The sequence below is a fragment of the Gavia stellata genome, chromosome 8 (assembly GCF_030936135.1).
Source record: "Gavia stellata isolate bGavSte3 chromosome 8, bGavSte3.hap2, whole genome shotgun sequence".
Taxonomy (NCBI): domain Eukaryota; kingdom Metazoa; phylum Chordata; class Aves; order Gaviiformes; family Gaviidae; genus Gavia; species Gavia stellata.
Window position 1 is genome coordinate 44,239,949 of NC_082601.1, and position 21,726 is coordinate 44,261,674.

At 41.9% G+C, this 21,726-nt stretch overlaps 1 protein-coding gene across 1 annotated transcript in view; it reads right to left on the reverse strand.

Annotated features, from left to right (window-relative positions):
* The window catches only part of PCNT (pericentrin), a 105,032-nt gene that overhangs the window by 12,737 nt on the left and 70,569 nt on the right, over positions 1-21,726 (reverse strand). Inside the window, exons 38-48 of the mRNA XM_059820320.1 lie at positions 15,343-15,870; positions 14,301-14,406; positions 13,704-13,858; positions 8,203-8,400; positions 7,411-7,584; positions 6,583-6,778; positions 5,693-5,906; positions 5,023-5,173; positions 2,609-3,325; positions 1,615-1,895; positions 832-934 (exon numbers count right to left, since the gene is read on the reverse strand). Of these exons, the coding sequence (XP_059676303.1) occupies positions 832-934; positions 1,615-1,895; positions 2,609-3,325; positions 5,023-5,173; positions 5,693-5,906; positions 6,583-6,778; positions 7,411-7,584; positions 8,203-8,400; positions 13,704-13,858; positions 14,301-14,406; positions 15,343-15,870 (2,823 nt within the window). The remainder of the gene's footprint in view (positions 1-831; positions 935-1,614; positions 1,896-2,608; positions 3,326-5,022; positions 5,174-5,692; positions 5,907-6,582; positions 6,779-7,410; positions 7,585-8,202; positions 8,401-13,703; positions 13,859-14,300; positions 14,407-15,342; positions 15,871-21,726) is intronic.

Consider the following 21,726-nt stretch of genomic DNA (forward strand, 5'->3'; position numbering starts at 1 on the left):
AGTTAGACACAGCGAGAGCTTGCACCATGCCTAGCCAGCTTGTCGTACATCAGAGTTGTATTACAGAGCACATGAGAACAACGGAAGTTACAAAAGCCTCTTCACGTACCAGTCACAACTCTCTCAAAGGTGTGTTTTCCGGGGATCTGCTATCGAGCAGGTGAGGCAGTAGAGAGAGGCTGAATCGAACACAGCCAAGACTGTTAGCCCTAAATCCCAAAATTTTGGCTGAAAGGGCTGAGATATGGTTGCAGATCTCTTTATTACAAGAGAAAGATATAAATGATAGGGCAAGGTTATCTGGTGAATAATATGGAATCTAAAAGCTATGTATTTTGTATCAATAGACCTGAGCTCAGTCTTTGATAATCCCTAGGCATGTATAATATATTTGCAATACTGCAAACATCAGTCAACACACCCCTCCTGGGACAGCAAACCACTATTGCGCTTTTTGAAAATTCCTTGACAATTTGCTGAAAAACAGCTGTCTCTGGATGCATACAGAAGCAGCAGCAACACATCCCAGTGTTTGATATCCTTGGACATATTATATATCTAGGAAAAAAAATGCCATCAGAAGCAGACTCTGCAATACAACAAAAAAGCAAGTGTCTGATACTAAAATATGTTAATATGATGACAGTCTGAGTACAAGAGTACATCTTTTTTCCATCCCCAAGGCAAAACACAGTTCTCCTCAGAATGTTTTACCAAAAAAGAAAGGGGAAGGGGGGAAATAAATCAATCAACCAACTTGTATGTGTACTGCAAACCAAAGAATACAAAACAACTTACTGATAATCATCAAATATATGCTGTTTTCCTTACCTGAGATGCAGGAGGAGACAATAAATCTGATTTTACTTCCTTTAATGTCTGCAGTAAAGAGACTACAGCTTCATCATTTGATACAGACCAACTGTTAACTGTTCTGTTAAACAGAAATACTTTTTCAGTATCACGTTGATTTGTAGTAATGTTAACATACATTTGATTCCTTCTCCCCACTGGATGATCTTTAAGTTTTAAGGCTGTACTTATACACTATTAATTACACAAAATACTATTAATACACACAGAAATTACCCAGTTTTGTTAGTTTTTAAGAGTAGAATTTCTAAATAGTGCCACATAAGGATTTGATCAGAAATCTGTATTTCATACCAGTCTGAAATTCTATTATGCAAATTCAGGTTGCAGCAAAATGTCACTAGTATTTTACTCTGCTGCCAAAGAAGTAAGAAATTACTGCGACTTGGCCACTCATTGCTGTTCCCTGCCATGCTCAATGGGGTTTCCCAGACTGCTGCAGTTCCCAGACTACCAAACGACTCTTTCCAGTAGGGTTTTTTTTGGAGTTGTTCTTTTTAAGCAGGGTCACTTCACAGATCTAGTTCAAAGGCGGACACACAAGCTTCTAATGGGAATGGCTGCAGTGGGATGACAATAACCAGAGTCTGCTGCCACCACAAAACCATGGTTTCACACAAGGTTAAGTCTTGTAGGCAGTTCCACTGCTCATTCCCTTCAGCACAGGGATCTCAGCCATGACCCACACAAGTTCAGAAGAAGGATGGAAAGAAAACTACTGTTTTATGAACAACTACTCACTTATCTACAGTTTTACAGATGAACTCGTTCAGGTGCACAGCTACAAAAAGCAACTGCTGTCTTATCTTCTCTAGCTGTTGTTGCTGCTGTTGCAAACGTGATTTTTCCGTTTCTTTTGTCAAGGCCTGTTTGGCATTTCGATCTTTGTTTAAGGTACACAACAGTTCTTGCTGACGGTTTGGAGATGGGAGATTTCTTTCTCTTTCTTCTAATATTGCCAGTATTTCCTGCAGCTCTTTAATTCTTTGTTCATCCCTCTGGTGTTGCCGTTCCAAGTTTTGCTATTTGAACAGAATAAGTAGTAGTTAATTGCATCTTGTATACGTATACACACACACACACACGCACATATATATACATAGACACATTTAAGTGGTTTTTGGTTTTGTTTTTTTTATACACACAGTGCAAATAAAAGCATCGCACCTAACTAGCATACGCATCGCAGTGTTCCTTAACTCACAGACCACTTTAGGGGAAGGCTTACAGTACTGCCTTCCAGGGCCACCAGGAAGCCATTTAATGACTCTGGAGTGGGCATTTTCTCCATCCGTTTCCAGACGCGGTGACGGAGAAGTCTGCAAAGCCTCCCTCCTCCTCTAATGAAAGTGAAGGAGCTGAGAAACAAGAAGGGTGAAATTGGTACTGTCGCGAACCATAATTAGGGGCCTAGACTCAAAATAAGGGCAATGACGTGAAACCTAGTTTGGTTTCATTCTGTGTTTAAGCCGTATTCTTCTCCATGTGTTAACAACCGGCAATTCCCAGCATAGGCAAAGATGTAAAGATCAACTTCTGTCAACAATAAACCCAGACGCAACCCCCTGAAAACAGCTGCATTTGAAAAATGCAGGAAAAGAGCTCATCTAATGCATTTTTCAGAATGCTTTGTTTAAGGGAAGGAAACATTTCAATTAAAGAACATCATCCACAGGGTTAAATCCCAGTTTGTGACTATTTCAATGTAAGGCAAGACTTGCCGAGGCATTCTCACCAGTCTCTCTTGATCTCTCTGCCAGTCCTTCTGTTTCTCTAGCTCTGTTTGTTGCTGCTGTCTTCGCTCTCTCTCCCTCTCCTCTTTCTTGTTTTTATCTTGCTCTTTCATCGTCATGAAGAGCGACTGCAGTTGTTCCCAGTCAGCTTTCAGCTTCGCTTCTCTTTCCTTCTGGGCCTCTAAGGAACGGATTACCTCTTGCTTTTGACCCTGAAGAGATTCCAGAGTAGCTCGTAATTTCTCACTGACCTCTCTCTCCTTCTGGGTTTCTTTGCAGCACATCTGTACTTCGGCCTCTAGCTGCCTTTTGGAACGAATGGCCTTCTGGTGCGTTTTCTCAATAATAGCGGCTAGCTCCATAGTTCGGGACCTCTCTTCTTCCAGCTGGGCTTGGAGTTCTCGAACAAAGGCTTGTTCCAGCAGCGACTCCCTGTGCTGGCAAGAAGCACCTTCTTTCACTCTCATGCTCAACTGTTCTGTCAAAACACGTTCGTGATTCAAGGAATTCAGCAGCTCCAACGAACGATTTTTCTCAGCATCCAAATTTCTCTGTAGCTCCGACAGTTTGGCCTGTTCCTGGGACAGCAACGCTTCACAGCGGGAGTGCTCGATCTGAAGTTCCTTGCGGAGATTATCATTTACTGTTTGCTCGTGCTCTAAGGCTACGGCCAGCTGGCTCTTCTGCACCGACTGCAACTCCAAGCCAGCCTGCAGCTCCTGTTCAAAAGGGGCAAGCACATATTAATAGTTCAGCACAAACATTCATTTGGGGGGCAGGCTGGCATTCAGCAATTTTCAACCTCCTGTTTTATTCAGGGAGAAATTCAAGACTGAACTAGAGTAGTTCAGGTATTAAAAAGCTTAATTTAGAATTACAAGTTTAATTTTCTAATTACATGTGTCAGAAGCATACTTGTTAGCAACGTGACAGCAAGTAGCAAAACCAAAGATTGTAATGTTAAAGTATCTTCCAGTACATTATTTTTTCTTTAATTAGAAAGACCCTCGTTAGGAAATCACTATTCTTTACATCGTTCAATCCCCTTAAGTGACATCTGAAGCTGAAATAAGCCATGTTGATGTAAAAAGACCCAAAAAACCGAAGCAGTAAGAGTAGATGTAAAACCTCTGGATTTCTCAGCCGCTCCGTTTAAAGCGCACGGTACAGACTGATAACAACAATCCATCCCTGGGTTCACTTTGGGAGCCAGCCTTGCTTCGGAAGGAAAGGGAGCGACCGAAGGGGCAGTCCCAGGGCGCTCGCAGACGCAGACAGTCAGAGCTAGCGTTGCTGTCCTCCATGTGGAGATCTGCCCTAACCCCGCCAGACAGCACCACCTCTCCTCTCACCTTGCAGAAAGCCAGGTCTGATGCTACATGGCATCAGCTTTCCGTAGCAGGGCTTCAAGGGAGGATTTGGGAATGCAAGACTGCAGCAATGTGAACCGCGTACGGTTTAATCTGTTGCACAGCTGCACCCGGGGCAACACTCTTTTCTCTTTGCCGTGGCTAAGATGGTCCCTGCCTTCCCTGCATGAGCAGTCTTTTTACAAGATGGAAGATTTCATCACCATGTCCTACCATGCAAGTAGTATCAAAAATCCCAACGAACAAAAATCACCCACAAACCAAAACATCTACCAGAAAGATGATGTGAGAGGCCAGATTACAAGGAAAGAGAGTCAGAATTGTGTTTCCTCACTTAGGGCATTTAACTAGGATTGTTTTGGAGTTACCTGATAGAGTTTGGGTTTGGTTTTTAAGTTTTAAAAAAAAGATTTATGTTAAATCATCTTCCTTTTCCAGTCACTGTAGGCCTTTTACAAGAACTGAGTCATTGCTATTGCAGTATCAGAGACAAAGCCGTTCATTTGTTTTCTGTTCAATTCAGAAGAAAGGGAACAAAAAAAAGACTTTGCTTAACCTCCAAAAATACATATTATATTGGAAAGGCTCCAGCTGCTCTCTGCCAAGCATATGTATCATTGGGTGGTTTTCTTTATAACCTCAGTTGATCATACACATCACATTCTCATAGCACATTTGCTCTGGACTAAAGGGTGCAGTTACAACTGTAGAATCTGGCTCTCCCTACACAGCAAAGGGCAGTACAAAACTGGTCCCAAGAATGTGAAAGCGTAAGGCTCCAAAAACACTAAGAAGATAAGGAAAAAAGAAAAAAGCATCCAACTTTTGCTTATTTCTACACGTGCAACCAAGGAGGGTAACGGAAAGCTTTAATTCTGTGAAAACAAAATAAATGCTATGCACACTCAGTAGAAGTTTGGTGCGGTTTTTTTTAAACAGTTATTAAACAAAAAGCATTGGACGTGAAAAAGACTGCAAAAATAACCTGTTAACTGACTTTATGCACCAAGGGAGGTGAACTGAAGCATTGAGATGTAGGGCATTACCTCCAAGGCCTTTGTCTTTTCATCTTCTGCTTTCTTATGCTGAAGCTGTTGTTCCTCAAACAAACCCCTTAGCTCTGTTTCCTTCAGATGTTCAGTCTGCAAGTCTTCAAGTGCAGCTGTCAAATCCTTTTCTTTTTTTTCCAATTCAAAACTGCAAAGTTCAAAATGACACTTCTGTCTATGTTCAGAACAGAACACCCTTCACCAGCAAGGCAAGCAAGACATTTTGGGTTACTTTTCGTGAGTTGGTCTATCGGTTTCTTTCTTTAAGATGGCCTCTGCTCTTTCTGAAGAGGGTCACTTTTCAAGTCACAACTGTTTAGCATCTGAAAACATTTACCTCCTTGCAAGCAAAGCTAGAATTGCTCTATTTAGTAACAATTAAGAGGTAGGGAGAAGTTATCTATCCTGGCAGAGCAAAAGTGTTGCCCTGTGGGAGGGAAGAAAAACATTGGCAGTCAAGGCTACAGAAAAGGTAAACATGCAAATTTGAACTGAAGAATAAAGAAATTTAAGCGGTTAGTAAAGAAAAAAGAACACATCCATAAGAGAGGTTAGTTTTCCTCATTGTGTTTCCAAGTGCTAAGCCATTTGTGGATCCAATGAGTATAAAGCTCTTTCAGACCTGTTGATAAATACAATGAAATAAAATAATAAATCTACTTCTCACCGTAACTGGTTTATCTCCTTCTGAAGCTCTTCTAGGGATTTCTGCAGCCTTTCATTCTCTTGCTTACTTTCATAAAGCTCTGATTTCAGGGCTGCTTTTTCTTGATTCAGGAGATCACATGTTTCAGAGGCTCTCTTCTGCTCCTCAGACAGGCTGCTGTGCAAGCCACTTGCGATCGATTTTTCCTGCTGAAGCTTATATTCTAATAATTCAACTAGGATAAGAAAATGTTAACTGTAATTTGTATTACAGAGATCTTGACAATGTTATCAGTTACACTGGTTCAAACTGGTGGGGCGGGGGGGAAAATCAGCTGTATGAAAGTGTTCTTGTCCAGTGTATTCATTTCTTCTCAGACACGAGATGAATCAGCAGAGAGATGCACACACACGCTACCACTCTGCTGCTTGGGGACCAGGCAAAGTGAGAACACCACGAAAGCTGGGTGAGACTATGAGAGCTACCGTGATAACCTGTAAGTAACCTGTTACTAAAAGGACTCTAAAACTCATTAAGGAAACCCATCCATTTACTAGCAAAAACTATATATATAAAGAATTCCCTGAAAAACAACACGGATATATTACTATCCTTGATGGGTTTTCTATGTGTGTACACTATTTCCCAAAGAGTCACCCTTCAGTTCTGTTGCTTTGGGTTATTTTAAAGCTTCTCTTTGCTTCTACCAGATTTTTCTTAACTACTAATATTAGAAAGAAGAATAATTCCTTCCTCTGCTAAAATCGTAGGAAATCTGAGCGCATTAGTAAAACTGAAGAACTGTACAGCATCCGCTTCTTTGCAAACCAATCTTTATTTGCCTTTCATCTAGGCAAAAAAGGAAAGAACTGACATAGAAGACCAGATAAGCAGAACTTGGCAATTACTACCTTTCCTCCGAAGGTGGTGTTCTTGTTTGCTCCCGTGATCTTCTGCTTTGGTAAGGGTTTCCTGTAACTGCTGTAGCTTCTCCTGGTTCTGAAGATGTGTCATGCGTAGCTGAGCTCGGAGGTCCTGTATTTCAGAGAGCAAGCTATTCCGGTCTGAGGAGAAAAGGTGCTCTACAACCATCTGCCTCTGTTCCTCCTGAAAACGAACCAAGTCCTATTAAATCTACAAGGCTATTCCCATATTTTATACAAGGATAAACCCTAGAGAAACCCTAGAGTACAAGTTTTATATGGAGGCAACTTCAAATGACTAAGTTCATGCTTCATATTCATGCAAAATGTTAAGTGACAAAAGAAAAACCCCACTTCACTACCTTCCAAATAGAGTAATAGTTACTAATAATAGTTTATAGATAGTAGTTACTACAAACCATCTGGTCTGAGCCTAAAAACTAGATATTATCAGCAAAAAAACCCATCCCAAACAAATCCAGAGTTAGCTCAATATATATCCTTTGCAAGAGAAGTCTGTGAAACTCTAGATGGAATTCTTCCCCTTGTCTATTTTTATCAAATATTTCCTTCTCTCTACCACAATCTTTCTGGATGTCAGCTAAAACACTCAATAGGCTTTGTAACACAATATACAAAGTTTGAGAAAAACGGTACCAAAACACAGACTATAAAAGCCTTCTGATCCCACACAATCTGGATTCATGCACAAGCTAAGATTTAACAATGGAAGTAATAAAAATGTAAAAACCTAAAAAAATACAAGGGAATAGAAGCAGCGATTTATGAGCATAACACTTTAAGAGTTTTTCTTACTTGTTGTTTCATGATATACTCCAGTTTCTCCCCTAATGAACCCTCATCACCAGACCCAGGATTGGAGAAGTGAGACTTCAAGTCAATTTGCAACACATTTCTCTCCTTCTCAAACACGCTCTGTACTGCCTGCAGAAGTTCTCCTCTCCAGTCAGCAGTAATACCTGAATGTTCCTGTTAAAAAAAAAATTTTTTTTTTTTAAATTCCATCTCTCAATCTCCAACCCACTGTCTTTCATACCATTACAGTGTAAGAGTATACCTATCCGTTAATTTAAGCAGACGAAAGGTGTTTAAAAAGGCCTGTTCAAATCTCAGAAAGGAAAGAGTCCCTTGCTCCTCGTACATATATACACACACACACGCACTAACCAGAGAATCACAGAATCATTACGGTTGGAAAAGACCTGTAAGATCAAGTCCAACCACCAACCCAACCCCACCATGCCCACTAAACCATGTCCCACAGTGCCACGTCCACACATTCCTTGAACACCTCCAGGGATGGTGACTCCACCACCTCCCTGGGCAGCCTCTTCCAATGCTTCACCACTCTCTCAGGAAAGAAATTTGTCCTAATATCCAGCCTGAACCTCCCCTGGTGCAACTTGAGGCCATTTCCTCTCATTTTATCGCTAGTTACATGGGAGAAGAGACCAACACCCACTTCACCACAATCCCCTTTCAGGTAATTGTAGAGAGCGATAAGGGTTCCCCTACATAACAATATGCATTTCTACGTATATAAGAAAAATTGTTACCTTGCTTTAAAGGCTATTTTTATTGTCATACCTTGTCTCCTCTATCTGCCACCTTGCTAAGGTAATCTTTCAGCGACTGTATAGCATCCAGCAAGGCTAAGCCCTCCTTCTGCCATTCCTCCATCGCCGCTCTGGTCTGATGAACATTCTTCAGCTCCCTAAAACCAAAGGGATGTTCTGACAAAGCCAGTATTTTGCGGCTCTCCTCATATACCATCTTCAGCACAGTCTGAGAAAGGGAAAAACCGATAATGCATAATATTAGGAAACGGGCATCAGCACCCTGACAGTGTAAAAGTAGGATGGGATAGCACTAGACAACAAAACTAAGGCGGCTGTCTGAGGCTGCGATAAAGATAAAGGCACGCAGGTCTGCCCTGCTACTTGGTGTGCTTAATGAACTAAGAATACACATATACACACACACATACAGAGTAAGCCAACAGTTACCAGAGAATTTTTATCTCGTAACGACTGAGGTCAATATTGAAGAATACAGCGGCCACTGTATTCTTAAATACTCTATTCACAACGTTAAAGTACAAATGGCAGCCTCGGCCAGCGCATCTTATTGCTGCGTACATCAACACGCTAATATGTAATTAAGCCAAAGGACTGTACTTGATCTTTGTTGTTTCTGAACTATTTAGTTAACTTTCCTGGGAATAAATTAAATTCTATCAAGTCTGAAGCCACGTTACTAAACCCCAGTGATGCCAGAAAACTGAATTACGTATTTAGATAACCTTGGTTTAATTTAGCAGATTATGTACAAATAACATCTCCCAAAATAATCAGTCTTAATAATTTACACAGTGGAAATTGTTTCCTCTGATATTGTCAGGCAAAATAATCTGTTTTAAATAAATTCCCTGTTCATAAACTATTACATCATGCACAGATGTTTCCTGGTCTCTTTTCAAGGAAGGTCACTGGAGATTTAAGTCCTTTTCTACATATATCTCATCAGAAATATCCCAGCCTCGACGTGGAGTGGTTCCTCATTGCTACTCACTTTAACAACAACAATATGGAGTACTTGTCTTTAACTTTCGATATTCTTTCTTTGCACTTTTTTGAATGACTTAACTTTTGAACCAACTTGAGTTACTTGTCTGTCACTGGAATCAAAATAGTGATTACTTCAAGAACCAATGCTAAATGATGAAAACCGTTAGTAAACATTACCAACAGGCGCACACTGAAGTGTTCCAACTAAATATTCAGTACTGGAATATGCACTCGGATCATACAGCCAATAAAGTCTAGATTGATGATCCATGAAAGAAACTAAATAAAAAAATTCTGTTTCTTGATAAAACAAAATTCACCTCTTCCATGAAGTTTATGAAACTATGCTCTTTGAGAATTACTAATTTTTTAGATACAAAATCATAGAATGGTTTGGGTTGGAAGGGACCTTTAAGGATCCTCTAGTCCCACTCCCCTGCCAGGGGCATGGGGACATCTTTCATTAGATCAGGTAGCTTAAAGCCTCGTCCGACCTAATTTTGAACACTTCCAGGGATGGGGCATGCACAGCTTCTCTGGGCAACCTGTTCCAGTGTCTCACCACCCTCATCTTAAAGAATTTCTTACTTACGTCCAATATACATCTATACTCTTCCAGTTCAAAACTGTTAGTCCTTCTCCGGTCACTACAGACCCTGGTAAAAAGCCCCTCTCCATCTTTCTTATAAGCCTCTTTTATATATTGAAAGGCCACAAGAAGGTCTCCCCGGAGCCTTCTCTTTCCCAGGCTGAACAACCCCAACTCTCTCAGCCTCTCCGCAGGAGAGGTGTTCCATTCCTCTGATCATTTTCGTGGCCCTCCTCTGGACCAGCTCCAACAGGTCCATGTCTGTCTTGTGCTGGGGACCCCAGAGCTGGACGCAGTGCTCCAGGTGAGGGGAATCACCTCCCTCGACCTGCTGGCCACGCTTCTTTTGATGCGGCCCAGGATACGGCTGGCTTTCTGAGCTGCAAGCGTGCACTACTGGCTCACATCCAATTTTTCATCCACCGGTATTCCCAAGTCCTTGTCTGCAGGGCTGCTCTCAACCCATTCATCCCCCAGCCTGTACTGATACTGGGGATTACTCCGATCCAGGTGCAGGACCTTGCACTTGGCCTTGCCAAACCTCATGAGGTTCACGTGGGCCCACTCCTCCAGCCCGTCCAGGTCCCTTTGGATGGCATCCCTTCCCTCAAGTGCCTCAACTGCACCACTCAGCTTGGTGTCATCCACAAACTTGCTGAGGGTGCGCTCAATCCCACTGGCTATGTCCATTAATGAAGATATTAAATAGTATTGGTCCCGGTACAGACCCCTGAGGGACACTACTTGTTACTGGTTTCCACTTGGACATTGAGCTGTTGACTGTAACTCTTTGGACGTGGCCATCCAGTCAATTCCTTATCCATCTAACAGTCCATCCATCCAATTCATCTCTCTCCAGTTTAGAGGCAAGAATGTTGTGGGGGACCATATCAAAGGCCTTACAGAAGCCCAGGTAGATGACATCACTTGCTCTTCCCTTGTCCACTGATACAGTTACTCCATTGTAGAAGGCCACCAGAATAGTCAGGCATGATTCGCCCTTGGTGAAGCCATGTTAGCTTTATCTAATCACTTTCCTGTGTTCCATATGCTTAATATAAGTTCCAGGAGGATCTGTTTCATAATATTACTGGGTACGGAGGTGAGGTTGGAAGGTCAGTAGTTCCCAGGGTCCTCCTTATTACTCTTTAAAAATGGGTGCAATGTTTCCCTGTTCTCCCGTCACTCGGGACTTCATCTGACTGCCATGACTTTTGAAAAATGATGGAGAGTGGCTTAGCAACTATATCTGCCAATTCCCTCAGGACTCTGGGATTCATCTCTTCGGGTCCCATGGACTTGTGTATGTCCAGGTTCCTCAGGTGGTCTTGAACCGGATCTTCTCTTACGATGGGAGGGACTTCGTTCTTCCAGTCCCTGCCTTGAGGTTCAGGGACTTACGATGTGAGAAGAGTGATTGCTAGTGAAAACTTGGCAAAAAAGTTGTTAAGTACCTCAGCCTTGTCGGTTGTCACTAGTTCTCCTGTCTTATTTACCATACGTGTGTGTACACACACATTTCCTTTACTCTTCCTTTTCTGTCCAATGTACTCGTAGAAGCCCTTCTTACTATTCTTCCTCACGTTCCCTGCCAAATTCCTCTCCAACTGTGCCTCCGCTTTCTTGATCCCACCCCTACACATCCAGGCAGCATCCCTATATTCTTCCCAGGTTACATATCCCTGGGTCCACTGCCTGTGCATTTCCTTCTTACACTTTAATTCAACCAGGGGGTCCTTACTCATGCTTGTCTCCTGCCTTCCTTGCCTGATTTCTTATACATGGGAATCAAAAGCTCTGGTAATTTAAGAAAGGTGTCCTTAAATAGCTGCCAGCTCTGTTCTGCGCCTTTATCCCTGAGGGCAGTTTCCCAGGGAATCCCATCCACAAATTCCTTAAACAACTGAATGCTTCCTCTCCTAAAATTCAGCGTCCTGACTCTACTCTGTTTTTCAAAGACAGCGCTGTACAATCAATCCTTTTTTTTCCTCTTTTTTTTTTTTACATAGCAAGAAACCCCACTGACTCTCCTTCCTTGCCTGATCTCTTCTGAACAGTTTATAGCCATTGATTGCATCACGCCAGTCGTGTGATTTGTCCCACCAAGTTTCAGTGATAGCAATTAGACTGTAGCTTTCTAGCGGCACAGTGACTTCCAACAAAACAATGTTTGTTACCCATACTATGTGCATTGGTATAGAGGCACTTCGCTTGGGCTGTTGACTGTGTCACCTTTTGGAGGAACAAGCCCCAGTTCCTTTGAGGCATTTCATAGCTGTTTCATTGTTGGTTCCTAACACATCAGCTGCCCCTGACTCTTCTCTGTTGCTCAAAACTCCAACCCCTTCCTCTGCTAAGTCTAATTTAAAGCTCTCCTTATAGGTTTGGCCAACTTGTTAGTGAAGACACTCTTGTCCCACTTGGTCAAGTGAATCCCATCAGCTCCCAACAGACCTGGCTTCTCAAAGGTAGATCCATGATCATAGAAACCAAAACCTTGAGTATAGCACCAGCTACACAGCCAGGCATTCACCTGTTTGTCTCCTCCGTCCTGGACCCCTTCCTCTGACTGGGAGGATAGAGAAGAATACCACCTGTGCTCCCAATCCTTTTAACATTGATCGAGGGACCTACAGTCTCTTTTGATGGTTCCAAGTTGCCTTTTTACAGTATTGTTAGAACCTATATGGAACAGTAGGAGCAGATGATAATCTGTAGTGTTCACCACGCTTGGCAACCTCTCAGTGATGTCCTGAATATAAGCTCCTGGTAGGCAGCAAACTTCTCTAGAGAAATTGGATGGCAAATGGATACTTCAGTGCCTCTCAGTGAGGCATCTCCAATTACTAATACTTTACATGCTTTTCTGGTGGCACTGGTTCTAATGTAAGTGGGTGGTTGCATCAACCTTGCATGGTTGGCTTTTCCTGGATCATGTCAGTTACTCTCTGTGCTCTTCATTCTCCAGCCCCGGAGCATCATGTCTGTTATGAAGGGGCACGTCACAGGATGGGGGAAGGTTCTTCCTTCTGCACAAGCGGAGATAAAGGTCCAGTCTCCTTCATGTTGTGAGTCACTTGTGTTAGTCAATTTGAGTTTGACTTTAGGCTTACCTTCCCCTTGCACAGCCTTCCTCCATTGCAGAGATCTTCCTCTATTTTGCTGAGCAAGCTGAAAGAATCTGCTAAACATTTTATGAGGCAGCATTCACTTTCTAAGTGTGTATCTTCTAGTTTTTTACCACTCAAGTTTCTTCAAGTATTCAAACTCCCTATAGCCTGCTGCACTTAGCCACTTTACTTCTCACCAGCCTCACAGGTGAGATGACTTGGAGCACTGAATCTCTCCCTTTCACCAGCTGGAGTTCCTGGAATGGCTGAGAGCTTGTTCAGCTGCAGCATCAAACCAGAGTCCCCAGTATATACTTTCTTAAACTTGCCTTACTGACTAGAGTAAGCAATCACTGCTCAGTCTTCTGTGTATTCTTCATACTCCTTGAACTGACTCTGAAAGATCCTTCCACACATTGCAGTGGTGTTTCCACAGCTCTCCATCATATCAGAATGAGAAGAATAGGCAGGGGAGCATGATGTCAGCTAGCTATGCTTCCTTATGAAACAGCTTTCTGTAAAGCCTCCAAGACAAACCCATAAATCAGATCAGTCAGTCCTTGTACTGCCACATTCTGGAACATCACCAGTGCTATCCTAGCAAAAAGCTTTTTAAATCCTAGCAAGCACGAGCAAGACAAATGTCAGTAAATTTATCACATGAGAGATGCAAAAATGACTCAAGAACCATAATCAACTTGAAGTTTAAACTATTACAGAACAGTTTGTGGTGTAAAGGTAGCAACTAACTATTTTATATTAGCATTTCATTTTTGCTGTTTCAGTTCTAATTTGCTAGTATGCTTATATTACTCATATTACCTTCAGCTGTGGTGAAAGTATTTCCTTTTCTCTCATCGATTCCATAATATCTGGAAAGATTCCGCAGTACCGCAGATAAGCCAGGAAACTAGCATCTAGGTGGTCTGATGTTTGTAGCTCCTGCTTTAGTTTAGCTGCCAAATTTGAGCTGGTATCTGAAGAAAGAGACAGCCCCCCACCCCCACAAGTGTTACAAAGTTGAAAAGAACTTGAAACCAGCATAACCGCTTGCAAAATAACCATGATTTCTTCTGTTATTATGAATGCAGGGTCAGCTGAAGTTAGTTGGTTGAGATCTCAACTAACTTAAGTAAAAAGGTTAAGTTGCCTTTAGCACCAGGCAAAGTGTTGCAGTTAAGTCAGGACTCACTAAAACCCCATGCCTCCTTTTCAGTACGTAAAGATGAAATGGTAAAAGCAGACTTCCACTAGCACAAATACGCAAGTCTTTCTACACAAAGAACCACCTGACAAAGGCATAGCTTTCAAATAGAAGATACACAGTACAAGAAAATCGGAGAAAGAGGCAACATTCTAATATTTTTATACTGAAGTTAATAAAAGGTAAAAGGAATCTACACACAAAGTTAAACTTACTGCTGCCATATCCATCGCTCATCGCATCTATGGCAGATGCTCTTGATCTTATATCATCTTGTAAATCAGAAGGGGTTAAAGTTAGATTATCAGCTTCTCTCATCTGCTTGGAAATAATTTTTCACATTAAATTAGTTTTCTGAATCCAGCTGTAGAGTTTTCTGCATTTATAACAACTTCGTTACTCGTGCAGATTTTAGCAAATGCCTACTTGAGCATAGTGTTAGAGATGGCAAATACCACGATGAATGCAACACTGGTGCTCTTTGGAAGCCATTCCATCTCATTTTTTTCACCCTTTCAATAGTCTTAAGAAACAGACACGTATTTATAATTAATTGCCCTTCAAGAGAAGGGCACAAAAATATACAACTGAAGATTAATTTTCTGAAGTACAGACTTTATCTTCCTGCGAAATGGTACAGACACAAATACATAAAATACTTCTATTAAAAAGAAAAACCTCTATTCACCGATTTTGAAACAGCCTCTTCTAACACTTAACAACAGAGATTTGTAAGTGGAGAACTGTTACAGTAAATGGAGTACCACAGTAGTAAAAAAAGTTTTACAGCTTTTAGCTCAATTACTTGCACATGAATTATTATCACAAATTTATCAGTTAATTCCATGTAGCATCACTGCAAGAGTACCAGGATTTGAAGAGTCGTCTCAATAAATCTTCTGAGAGCACAAGAGCAGTACTCTTGTTTTTACTGACACCACATCAACAGCATATAGACGTGCAGGACGCAAAGCCTGCTGTAAGCAGCTTATAGATCAATTTTAGGTTTTGGAGGACTGTTTTCAATTATTACAAACAGTGGTAAACAGTGTTTTAATACAGGCCAGAATTTGCTCTACTATCTGACAGCGAGAGAGGAACTAACAATCGTACGTCCAGAACATTACTGGACCTTCTACACCTCTCGGTCTGCAAGTTTCTACTACTTGGAGCCAATGGCCCAACGATGATGCAAGGGGGACAGAGCTCAGCAGTCTTGTTTAATTAGAATTAAATCAGACATGAAATATCACTTACCAAAATCATCTTCTCCATATCTTGGTCATCATCAACAGAGTAGGTACTTTCAGAGAAAGCTGGAGACTTTCTACCTACTCCCACTGCTGCTTCCTCACTGCCATCTTCATACAGGTTAGAATATCCCAGCAATACAGAATTATCTTCTTGCATGGATGACCTGGCGTGCATCATTTCAAAATCTGTGCTTTCAACTTCCGAAAAGGGTGTCAGATGAAGCATTGGTTGAAGTTCCATGCTTGTATCTTGCTTTCTCATTATCTCAGGTGAGCCCCATGAAGCCATACCTGCAATGAAATTCTGGAAGTCTTTCGAAGTGTCTTTGCCTATGTTCAAATTGTGTTTTGGAGAATCAGGAGTCTGATGTATTTCCAACATTTGCTGGCAATGCTTTTTCAAATCTTGCTCCTCTTCAGAGCTGTTGATCACGTCCAATTCCTGAGTCAAGATATTTTCTTGTGATGGCTTAGTATGAGTTTTTGGATTTATATCGTGAGTCATCAAGTCAAACATAACTTCCTCTTTTTCCTGCAATGAAATAACACATATTAATTCATTAATGGAATTTAAATATGATTTTACAAACTGAAAAACATGCATTTAAAAAGAACTCCTCAAATTTAATAGTTGTATCTATTATTATTCCCAGGTTTTACGTAAAAATGATCCGACAGTTTAGTACGTTTTATATGCCAGGCTTTTTAACAAGCGTATCATCAATAGAAGAAAAAAAAAATTAATCTGTACAATAAGCAAACGCGTTTCTGCAGAGCTGACTTTTGTATCAATCAAGAACAAAAAGTATTCCTTGTAGCTGTGTAGATAATCTTCCTACTTTCAAATAAATACAAATCTTTGTATTGCTTTTCTAACTGGACAAGTCTCCTGAACTATCTTAAGGCCTAATTCCTGACCCAGGGCACCAGAAAAAAACGGTTAAGAAGTCTACGGGCAGTTTCTATGCCTGCCATTTCAGTGCAGGAGAAACTGTCAACCATCTACTTCTAGTCACTGGAGGGAAGAGCAACATGGATTCACATGTCCCATCATGTGAGACACACAGCAGCCATACATACCAACATGCTATATCCTAAATTTTGGTAAGGCCATACTTGTTCCTTTTAGCATCCTGTTCCCACAGGGGTACTCTACCCTTTTTTTTTTTTTTTTTTTTTAAATTTTTCCAAGCATCAAACAACAAACTTGGGTCTCTGCTGATCAGCAACAGTATAGACCATTTCTCAAACTCTGACTCCATAAAACAGAATCACTAAGGTTGGAAAAGACCTGTAAGATCATCAGGTCCAACCATCAACCCAACCCCACCATGCCCACTAAACCATGTCCCACAGTGCCACGTCCACACGTTCCTTGAACCCCTCCAGTGATGGTGACTCCACCACCTCCCTGGGCAGCTTATTCCAGTGTTTCACCAAAAAAAAAAACCCCCAAACAACACACCAGACACACTAGGTCAGACTAAAGTCTTTCTACCCAACCACCATCTCTGACAGAGGCCAACAGGGAAACAGCTAGCATGGACACAACCAGCGTCCATCTTCCGCAGTTCTTGTGATCCCTGCACATAACTACCTATTTTCTAACCTGAGGTATCTGAATGGCCACAGAACCTTTCCAGCACCTTTCCCACAGTGTGAGGGCATGGTTGCTGACCACGGGCTACACTTCCACCTTCAAACCAAACCTCCTTCCTGTCTTCCAGCCTTTAAAGCTGTTACTCACTCCACCTGAGGCTGACGTCCAAATGGAACCTCTCTGAACCACACCATGACAATACCTTTACCCTCATCCTTATAACCTCAGGGCTCCAGCACGGTAGGACTTGCCGTCACCAAGTGATTAAGGAACCCCCAGGCTAGTGCCCAACTCGATGTAATTCCAGGGCTTACTGATATAGACGGTCCGAAGGGAAAAGCAGACCCAGGTGGGCTCGTGGCAAAGGCTGTGCCTCCTCTGTGGCAGAAAGGAGACTCCAGAGCATATACCGAGCGTGCCAAGCTGCAGGTTCTCTTCCAATGCCTCCACAACTCACACAGAAGGTCAGGCTGCCTTGCTTCCTCTGCTTTTTTTTCATCTTCAGTGCCCCAGGCACTGAATCCTCCCCCAAAGCCCCCTCCCAAGCTGGCCCACCCACTGCTTTAAGAGGCATCTGTTTTCCCTCCTTGCTGCCTTTTCTTTTTTTTTTCTTCCCCTCTCTTCTCTCCTCTCTTCAGATCAGGAGTTTTTGGATCCCTGGTTCTGAGGTTCCCGCTCTGTTTTACCACCATCATCCCGAGGAATTTTTAAGAGGACTACAACAATCTTTCTGCAAAGGAACGTGCAGACAGCAGAGCTTTGCCCTGTCCTCACCAAGCGGTACCTCCCCAAGCATGCCTGCCCAGCACCGTGCAATCCAAGGTCTACACATCCCAGGCCACATACGCTGTCAACATCTTTCCATTTGACAATTCTTGTTGATTTTTCCTTCAATTGCTTCATCTAAGCCATTTTACCTCTTAGATGCTGTGTCTCAGAGTCTATATGATGCGCTGGTTGAAAAGATATTTCTTTTAGTTTATTTTAAATCTGCCACCATGCAAATTTCATGTCATTCTCCATACCGCTTACATTGTAAGATACAGTGAATAATTGTTCTCTCTCTCATTTTAGACCGTCACCTTAATCCTTTTGTGTTAACCATCCAACTTAACTGATGAGTCCGAGCCTGTTTTAAGCCTAGCGCTAGCTGCAAGGACTTTACCCTTGTAGCTGCTCTTCCAGCCTTCATTTTAATAAATTTCCTAATTTTCACATTGTTCCCACTTTTGAACCCAAAAATAACTGTAGAGGGTTTCTTCGCTCCTCTAAGAATGCTGCAGTCGTTTGTGTTATGTTCACTATTACACAAAGGCTCTTCAGTGTTAACAATTTGAACCAACTCTCATACACTATTCCAGGTTAAGTAGAGCTGCTTAATCTCACAGGGGTTTTCTGTCTTGGTACTCCAAGCAGCAGTCATTTCTTTTCCTCTGAAGAGTTTCTGTATAATGCTACAACAGTAGAAGTACTCAAATATTGATATTTTTCCCCTTCTCCAGCTCTCAGGTTCATGATCAGTATCTTGCTCAGATAGCTGATATTCCAAACAAAATATTGTACTTTTCCTTATACTGGGATGAGCTAGACCCATAAGAAAAGGTCTATCGTAATGAATGCTTGAAGACATGGTAGTTTACTCACTTTGACTCAATATATTCTCCAACTTTGATGATCATCCCTCCTCAGCCTACTTTAAAACTTCCAGCACTTAAACATGGAAATACGTATACTGACATATATACATGAAATTAAACATTTCAGAATCTAAGTTTCTACTTGAAAAGTGATTTTTAAATCCTGTAACTGCCCCCAGAATTCCAGCATACCTTTATATCCTTCAAAATTTTACCGGTTCTCTCTTCACTGAATCCTAACTCCTTTTTTGATGAACCTAATTCAGAATTAAGTTGTTCTTTATGAGATGACATCTTTACAATTATTTTCATTCTGTGAAGTATTCATAGCTTTTAACTCTTCCTGCATTTTGTTCAAAGCAAATTTTTACGTGAGCCTTTTCCATATTCATATATATTCTCCATACATTCTCTAATTGTATCTACAGTAACTACAATTTTAAAGTTGTGCATGCACCTCACACTGTATATGTATTTTACATGACAAACAGCATAAATAATCACAGAATCATTAAGGTTGGAAAAGACCTGTAAGATCATCAAGTCCAACCATCAACTAACACCACCATGCCCATTAAACCATGTCCCACAATGCCTCGTCCACATGTTCCTTGAACACCTCCAGGGATGGTGACTCCACCACCTCCCTGGGCAGCTTATTCCAGTGTTTCAACAGTCTCTCAGTGAAGAAATTTTTCCTAATATCCAGCCTGAACCTCCCCTGGTGCAATTTGAGGCCGTTTCCTCTTGTCCTGTCACTAGTCACTTGGGAGAAGAGACCAACACCCACCTCACCACAACCCCCTTTCAGGTAATTGTAGAGAGCCTCCTCTTCTCCAGAAGCAGTTGGCTGTAACTCACATGGCATATTCTGATAATGTAAGCTGGTAACAAATCATCATCACTAAGCTGAGATCAAGCAGCTGTACTCTTATTCTGGACAAGAGAAAGGCAGTGTTGCTGCATGTGATTTCCACCAGAAAGCTGGGAACTGACCTTCATGAGTTACTGCTACTACTAAGTGGCTATTACAACTTGAAAGAGGCCTACAGAGACAGATAAAAAACACAGCCAGGAAATCTGGTACATAGTGTACTTGGTTATGGCAGTTATTTATGTTTTTAGGGATCTAACAATCACTATCTGTATAAGCAACATGGTCCAGTAGACCACTGCACTGGAAGTCAGGTGGCTAAGCTGTCATGCTGCCTTGTATACCTACATTCACTGGTCTGATATATGTTATTCTGCACAGGTCATTCAATGCTATTCCTACCTGATCCCTTTTTCTGAGGGATTTCTGAGACAGACCCTGAATGTACGGTATCACCTAGGCAAACGGCACTGATCCAAACTAGAACTTCTAAGCAAATAAAAATACAAACACCAGTAACGATGACACGTTTTACATAGCTACACTCTTCATTTCTGCTTAAAAATAAGTCTAAGTGATTTTACATAGTAACTATCCTATCATTTCTTTAAGGAGAGATGGCATGCAAGTACACTTTAAATTAAGATAAAGCCTAAATACATCAGTGTAGCTCAGAGATAACAGATGAAAGCCTAATGAAAACCCACTGTTACTACTGAGTAGGTTTTAAAACAAAGAAGTGCATCCTGTTGTGATTGCTGGGCTATGAAGTGAAATGGCAAAGTAATATGAAACATTCTGTAACATCACAATAACTCTGCAAGTAGGTTTTTACCATCAGTGATACCAATATTAAAGCTCAGTTATTTTGCCTAACTTGGAAATCCAATAATTCTACCTACAAACCATCATTTCTACCTGGTGCTCAAAAGCCGTCTTCCCCTCCCACTACAAAGGGACAGGTAGTACAGTACAAGTCAAGCACCTTGGATTTTTATACCCTTATCATACTGCCAGTCAGGACCCCTAAAATCCACATAAGCCTGACACCTAATTTTTTTCATTTCCTATGCACTCAAAAACTCTTTTCATACAAGCCCTCTTACTAACAATTATCACCTCCATAAGCCAGTAAGTTGGTATATGACAGACAACTACAGCTCTCTAAAAAACAGGTCATCTGGGTCCTACTGCTTTCCAGAAGGTCACATTAGGTTATCTGGAGCAAACAGTTCTAGAAAAGATTCAGAGAAAATATGAGCGAGAGTCACAGTAAATAAAGACTTCTAAAAAGATATGATACATGACAAAGTCTTTCCAAGTAGTTCACCAAGACAGCCATGAAGTATGGCAAACATAGTCCTAGTAGCTTGTGGTGGGTTGACCTCGGCTGGCTGCCAGATGCCCACCCAGCCGCTCTCTCACTCTCCCTCCTCAACAGATCAGGGGCAGGAAATAAGATGGAAAGTGTGGAGGAATGGCTTAGTAACAAGGGACACGATCTGATTCCCATGAGCAACCCAGTCTCTGATGAGAGGGAAGGCTCAGACGAAACCGTTAACTGTCCTTGAAAGCCTGTTGTGATAAGAGACAGCGGAATGGTAAACAAGAAGAAGGAGCTACATCCACGAAGAGGAGACGTGCTCCTGTGCGTGCACAAGAGCACTGTACCAATCCCACTCGCCGCCTTGGTGTGTGAACAGAGGCTGTAAGCCAATTATACAACTGTTGCAGACGCGTGTTCTTGGCATCTGTCTATATATACTCTGTAAGCTTGAATAAAGGGGAGGACGACTATACTCATATTGAGATTTCATCGTTACTCCGGGTGGTTCTCCCTCTCCAACAGGAAAGAGCTCATGGGTGGAGATAAAGATGGGGCTGTCACCTATTAATTACTCTCATGCGCAAACCAGACTTGACTTGGGGAAAACTTATTTAATTTATTGCCATTAAAGAAGATATAGATGGCAAGAAACAAAGACAAGCACTGAAACAGCTCCCAACCCCACACCCCCTCGCCTTTTCTCCCCAGGCTCACTTTTGCTCCTTCATCCCAAGCTCCTCAGCCTCCTCCCCTGCGTATGGATATCTGCTCTAGCATGGTCTCTTCCATGGGCTGTTTCTCACACCTTTTTCCCCTCACTCCTAACCGGCTGCATAGCATTTTGCCCTTTCTTAAATATGTTTTCACAGCAGTGCCATGCATATGGCTGACGGGCTCAGTTGTGTCCTGTGGTGGAACGAGCTGTGCCCAGCGTGGAGCAGCCCCAGCCT